Raw genomic sequence first — 6,308 nt, forward strand, 5'->3', positions numbered from 1 at the left:
TATATGCATCGAGGACCGGAGAATCAAGAATTTTCCCCTGAGTTACATGCTACGACAAAGCGTGCGTGCGTGTGAGTGAGCGATTCCGCTGCGGCTACGGCTAGGCTACGAATCTAGCCAGGTAGGGTGTGGCCGACGCAGTTTTGACTTTTGAGGGTGCGGGTGCCTGCTGTTACTACTGCTTCTACTCCGTTCCGTTGTGCAAATCTCGGCACAACGAAACGCAGCCCAAACTTGGATTGCTACCCGCACGTACGATGATTAGCGGCCGGCTGTGTCACCGTCGCTGTCACTGATCCAAAAGGGAACAGAAAAAAGGCGATAATAAATCCAAAAGGGCGCCTGCTGTGTCATGTCCCCGATGTGCTACCTCATTACATGCTCCTCCAACCGCCCCTCCTCGCTACGCTACGTCCTGACGGGAGTTGTTGGTCGTCCAATCCATGCAAGCACGGGACGTGTCGCGCTCGCCTCAGGTGCGACCCCTTGTTCCTGCCGGGAAAACCTGCCGCTTGTGCGTGTTTGTGCCTCCGTGTAACGCCTACTGTACGTCATGAACACGTGATTAGTTTTTCCTCTTTTTTCCCTGGAGACTGGAGAGGAGGTCGAGAAGAGGGCCTTGGGTGCACGACAAACTTTGCCAGAGTTTCTTCACAAGTGCGAAGACATCCGGAAGTCTCCACTCCACTCCACTGGTATCTCCAAATCATGTGGCTAGAACATCGTCATTAACAAGATAATGAAGTTACTGCACAAGGACGCCATGGCCAGCAATGTACAGCAAGCTGAGTTTTCTCTCCCCGTCGATTAGCATCGTCCTGCAACCTCGTTCAGAGCACCACATGGATACACGCAAAGCCACGCGTGTACGACATGGATACACTACACGTCTACACCCTACCTATGCTGCCTTGCTGCGCCGCGCCACGGTTGCAGCCATCGAAGGACGACGCAACAGTAGGCACGTGTAAAAGGTAGCCATTAATGCAAACACATATGTGTAGGCAGGCAGGGGCGACGCCATGCACGAGAGAGATGCCATCACGGACCCAAGTACCACGGCATGGCGACTGCACCAGCCAGACATCCATTGCTACTATCCCGCGCAAGCGAGAAACCAACGGTACACCAGATTCAGAGGTCAGCTAGTAAGTAAAGCCATGACGAGTAACAACGTTAACCAACCGCGCACAGCCACAGCGTGCTCTGCTTATCTCCTGCAGTGCTGCTGACACTATACCACAGGTCTGATGACGGAAACATGCTCGAAATGGAAATGGAAATAGAAATGGGGACGGGGAACTTGAGCGGGTCTAATTTTCCAGGACATAACTCAGTCCTACCGCCTTCTTCTTTCCACCTTCCTTTCCTTCTCCATGCTTCGAAACCTTGGCAATGGCCTCCCCAAGGGGCGGGTGGTCAAACTTGCACTGGACGCCAAACTTGCATGCGCCGGTCTTCATGTAATAGGCACAAGCCTCAGCATCCTGCATATTACATGTCACCCAGTTACTGTTAGCATCAACATTCCGTTTCGCAACAAGAAAAAAATAAGTTTGCATCAACATTAGAGCGAAAACAGGGACCAACTGACGCTCGGGTCCCAACTAAAATTTCATCATTCCTCGCCATAAAAGCTCATAGAAATATTTAGAGCAACTCCAATGGGGCGACCCATTTCGTCCGCTGGCGTCCGTTTGGGTCGGCGTGAATACAAAAGTCGGCCCAACGCACCGACCCAAACGGACGCGCGTCCGCTTGGCGTCCGCCTGCCCACTCATTCCCAGCCCATTTTTGAGCCGGATTTGCGTCGGCGCGGACACGAGACGGACGCGCGCGCCTACTCCTCTCCCCGGGCCCGCCGGTCGGTGGCAGCCACCACCATTTCCCCCCATTTTCCCCCAAAAACCCTCCCGCCCACGCGCTCCCGCCCCACACCCCGCCATGAAGGACGCCATCGACCTCGACGCCGCCGCCGGCCTCGCCTCCCTCGCCTCGTCCGGCGCCCCCGCCCCCGCCGAGAAAGGCAAGCCTCGTGCCCCGCGCAAAACCGCTGTCGCGGCGAAGCCAAAGAAGCCGCTGACGCCCGCACAGCGAGCAAGGGAGTCGGCCAAGAGGAAGGACCGGAGGCACGCCGCGGACGCGAGGGATGAGGCCGCCGCTCAGGCCGCCGTGGCCGCGGCCGCGCAGCAAGAGGTCACCAACGCCCGCGTCGCGGCGGCAACGAGGGAGGCGCTCTACATGCTAGGGTTAAACCCTGGCCAGCACGGCCTCCTCAACGCCGTCGTCACCGCGGCCAGCACCGGCTCATCGGCGTTTCCTCGGATGGTACTGCCCGACTCGCCCCGCGCGTCGGCATGCAACCCGGTGCCCGGCTTCCACGTGTACCCGCAGGGCTCCCGCCACTCCGGGAAGTGCTCGCCCGACGTGAGCGTGGTCGCGCCTTCCATGCCCGCGCCCGCGCCCATCGACCTCAACGCCACCCCGGTGGTCGGTGGCGCGAGGAAACGTGCGCGGTAGACGCCGGCCGGCGTGCTCCCGGAGGCCCGCAACCTGTTCGACGGAATGCCGTCCGCCGTCGACAACTACATGCAGAACCTCATCTTCGAGGGCGGTGCGCCGGCCGCTGGCTACGATCTCGACGAGACACAAAGCCAGGACGGCCGCGGGCCGTTCACGCCGGCCGCTGGCTATGATCCCGATCAGGCGGCCTTCATGCATGATCAGGTCGGCATCGACCTGGACGGCTTCCCACTCGACCACGAGTTCCCGGACGACTACGGGCTAGAGGAAGAGGACGAGTGCGACATCGAAGTGGAGCCCTTGTTCGAGGACGAGCTCGCCAACCAAGCCGCCGGTCCTAAGCCGAAGCGCAAGAGCAAGCGCACGAAGGCATACACGGCAGCCGAGGACAAGCTTCTTTGCGAGTGTTGGCGAGACATTGGACAAGACCCCAAGACGGGCGCCGAACAAAAGCATTCAACCTTTTGGATTCGTGTCCACCGAGAGTTTCATGAGCGCAAGAAGTTTCCGCCTTACCAACTTGTGAGCACGCGCGGGTGGGTGTCTATTTCCAAGCGATGGAGGGTGATCCAACAAGAGTGCAACAAGTTTTGCGCCACTCTTGAGAGCATCAAGGCCCGCCCCGTGAGCGGCATCGGCATGCAAGACACGGTATGCTAGCAAGCCGCCCTCTTTTGTGTCATCAAGTTCATGCCGGCGTGTTCATTTGCATATCATTTGCCCATATGCTTGCATGGAAACATTTTGTAGGCATTTCAAGCTTTGGAGGCATTCAAGGTTCAACACAACGGCAAGTGCTTCAACCTCTCCCATTGCTTTCGGGTCATCAAGGACGAGGAGAAATTCAAGGCGCAATATGCCGCCCTGAAGTCGCGTGGGGGGAAGAAAGCCGTGGAGGATGTTGGCGAGGGCGAGCCGGCTAGGCCGCGGGGAAAGACCAACTCCAAGAAGGAGGACAAGTGAAATGCGGCCACCAACGCCTTGATCGCAAGCGTGGACGGCATGATGAATAAGAAGGACTCAAGGGAGGAGGAGCGCCGGCGTTTCAAGGCGGAGCAAATGGACGCTTTCATGGAGATCCAAAGGAGAAGGCTTGAGCTGGACGCCGAGAAGCAAGCCAAGATGTTCGAGCTCGAGGCGGAGAAGCAAGCCAAAATGCTAGAGATCGAGGCCGCCAACGCCAAGACCAAGGCCAAAGAAGTGGCTCTCGCGAGCATGATGACCGGGGTGGAGATCATGAAGGTGGATCTCAACACCGTGTCGCCAAGGAAGAGGCCGTGGTTTGAGAAGATGCAAGCCGACATGCTCAAGTTCGACGACGAGTGATCTATGGCGGCGAGCGCCGTCTTTTTTGTATGCCGACACGTGTGCTGGGATGACCACGGGGGCCGCGATGGCGTGCTCGAACTCAAGTCCCACCCTTTTTTGTGTGCTGGCATGTATGCCGGCCGGCTGGCGAGTGCGCCAGCATGAACTGTGCTGATTCTGAAGCCGGCATTGTATGCCGGCGCTGGCATGGTGCCGGCATGGTGAGACATGGCCGTTGGCATGATCGGCCGCGGGCCTTTTTTTTTAAGTTGATGCGGACATGAAATGGGTCGGCGCATTGGGCGCACTGCCGACCCAAATGCAAAACTGGGCGGACGCCGGGCGGGCGGCCGACCCAAACGGACAAAAAGCGGACAAATGCGCAGTCCGTTTGGGTCGGCCTGTTGGAGTTGCTCTTAGTTAGTTTTCAGCAATTGAGAGATCATTATGGTCAAAGGACTACTACCAACGGCTTACTACAATACAACGGCTGCTTCACCAATCCGACCTCGGAAAGGAATGTTTTAGCAACAACGAGCCACGAATACATTTATAAAACTGAATTATCAACAGGCTACTGGGGATTATTTCTGGATGTTACCTCTCTCCTTGGAAAGCCAGCAACAATAAGGGTCACAGGTTGCTGAGATGGCTCCCACTTTGCAATGGAATCAGGTGCAGACCGATCAACTGGATGGTGAAACTTGCATTTTTCAGAAAATTTACAAAATCCTGTCTTCTTATAGAACTGCATTAACCAAAGTAAAATGAGAAAAACAGTCCAACTCGTAGGGCATATGCTGCAGCAATTGGTGCACAGATGGTTATGTACATACATCACAAACAGTTTCTCCAGGCCTCTGAGGGTAGGTGATTGGCTCAGGTTCAATCTGTATTTTGCAAGAGAGCGTGTCAGTTTGTGTATTTCACAGCACCAGTTCTAACTCCTTCGTTTAACCTTACCGGCACATGTGTCACACGAAAATCAAAGTTCGGCGGGAATTTCGCAGCTGGATTTAGCATCTCGCCAGGGACAACAGATGCTGCACAGCACAGGAAAACAACGTTAAAAAGGTGTGTACAGTAATAATAGTATAAAAAGGTTCATGTTTAAGATGCTTGTGATCAAAATTGGTAGATTTGTCTAATTCTAAGTGCAACCGGACATGGCCCAGAATGCAGCTGAAAGATTGACCGTGTAGAGTTTGTGGCAAGAATAGGTTCAACTACGAATATTCAATCAAAAGCTTCCATGACCGATTTTTTTTGGAGCAAAATATGACTGCAAAGCAGGTATGGTAGAAGTAGTACTGTCAGTGCCCTGCAAAGCATTTTTCTTTATCCCTAGATTATGGACTAAACTTAACTTTTAGCATGAATTGCACAGTTAGGTGTTCAGTTCAACCAGGGCAACACATTGTGAGTTACAGATTGAGCTAGCTGGTGATAATCATGTCCTCTGAACATAAACAACGAACCTTGAATATGTCGTTCAGGATGGTTGAACCGACATGTTCTACCATACATGCAGCTGTAGATGGATAAAGGGAAATGTGAGATCAGGATGGCCCAAGTGCATGCACAAAACCACAAACATAATAAAGTCAACTGAGAAGGTTCAAGAAGATGGTACCTGCCCGTCTTAATATAAAATGAGCAATCAACTTCACCCTGCAATACAGGAAGAGAAAAGGTATTCAACAAGACAACCATGATGCTCATTCACTTGGATACAGATAGCATGCATAATACACACACACACATACTCCCTCTGTTCCTAAATATTTGTCTTTTAGAGATTTCAAATGGACTACCACATACGGATGTATATAGGCATATTTTAGAGTGTAGATTCACTCATTTTGCTCCGTATGTAGTCACTTGTTGAAATATCTAGAAAGACAAATATTTAGGAACAGAGGGAATACACACCATCAAGATATGCCGGTATTTTGAGAAGTTCCAGAATATTACCATAACAGAACTTGTAGCGAGAGCAATAGTATACGCTCATAAAGTTTTAGTTGAATACTGGTATAGTGGAATCTCCAGAACAGATTGGCACGATTTAAAAAAAAATTGCATTACAGTGACAGGCATACAGATATCGTTTATAAACGAAAGACATGTATTAGGTATGAAACAAAAAATTATAACTCTAGATAAAAAATTTAACACTTGATGAAAACACGTACTGGTCTTATAGGCATGCCCTTTGAGTTATGCTCCAGAGCAACTGGTGCTAACTTCTTTGCTGAAACTGAATCATGCACTGCACCATGGTGGCCTGCTGCTTCAGCAGTTGCTGTATTTTCAGATTCATTTCCACCACTTGAAGGTGCCTCCATATCCTTTGCATGAATGAACTTACAATTTGTTCCTAATTTGCATTTGCCTTTTGCATAGTGCTGAAGTACAGAAACACAATTCAGAACTGTTCTTTTACACCATTATGCTATACGAGAGAGAGAGAGAGA

General features: G+C 52.2%; 1 protein-coding gene across 2 annotated transcripts in view; it reads right to left on the bottom strand.

Annotated features, from left to right (window-relative positions):
* Positions 1–1,046: 1,046 nt before the first annotated feature.
* Positions 1,047–6,308, bottom strand: part of LOC123078571 (zinc finger CCCH domain-containing protein 8) — an 11,906-nt gene continuing 6,644 nt past the window's right edge. For both annotated transcript variants that reach the window (XM_044501120.1, XM_044501121.1), the window contains exons 7-13: positions 6,027–6,239; positions 5,465–5,502; positions 5,310–5,362; positions 4,795–4,874; positions 4,668–4,721; positions 4,433–4,579; positions 1,047–1,487 (exon numbers count right to left, since the gene is read on the bottom strand). In XM_044501120.1, the coding sequence (XP_044357055.1) occupies positions 1,314–1,487; positions 4,433–4,579; positions 4,668–4,721; positions 4,795–4,874; positions 5,310–5,362; positions 5,465–5,502; positions 6,027–6,239 (759 nt within the window). In that variant the 3' untranslated portion in view covers positions 1,047–1,313. The remainder of the gene's footprint in view (positions 1,488–4,432; positions 4,580–4,667; positions 4,722–4,794; positions 4,875–5,309; positions 5,363–5,464; positions 5,503–6,026; positions 6,240–6,308) is intronic.

The sequence above is a fragment of the Triticum aestivum genome, chromosome 3D, assembly GCF_018294505.1.
Source record: "Triticum aestivum cultivar Chinese Spring chromosome 3D, IWGSC CS RefSeq v2.1, whole genome shotgun sequence".
In the NCBI taxonomy this organism is placed as follows: Eukaryota; Viridiplantae; Streptophyta; class Magnoliopsida; order Poales; family Poaceae; genus Triticum; species Triticum aestivum.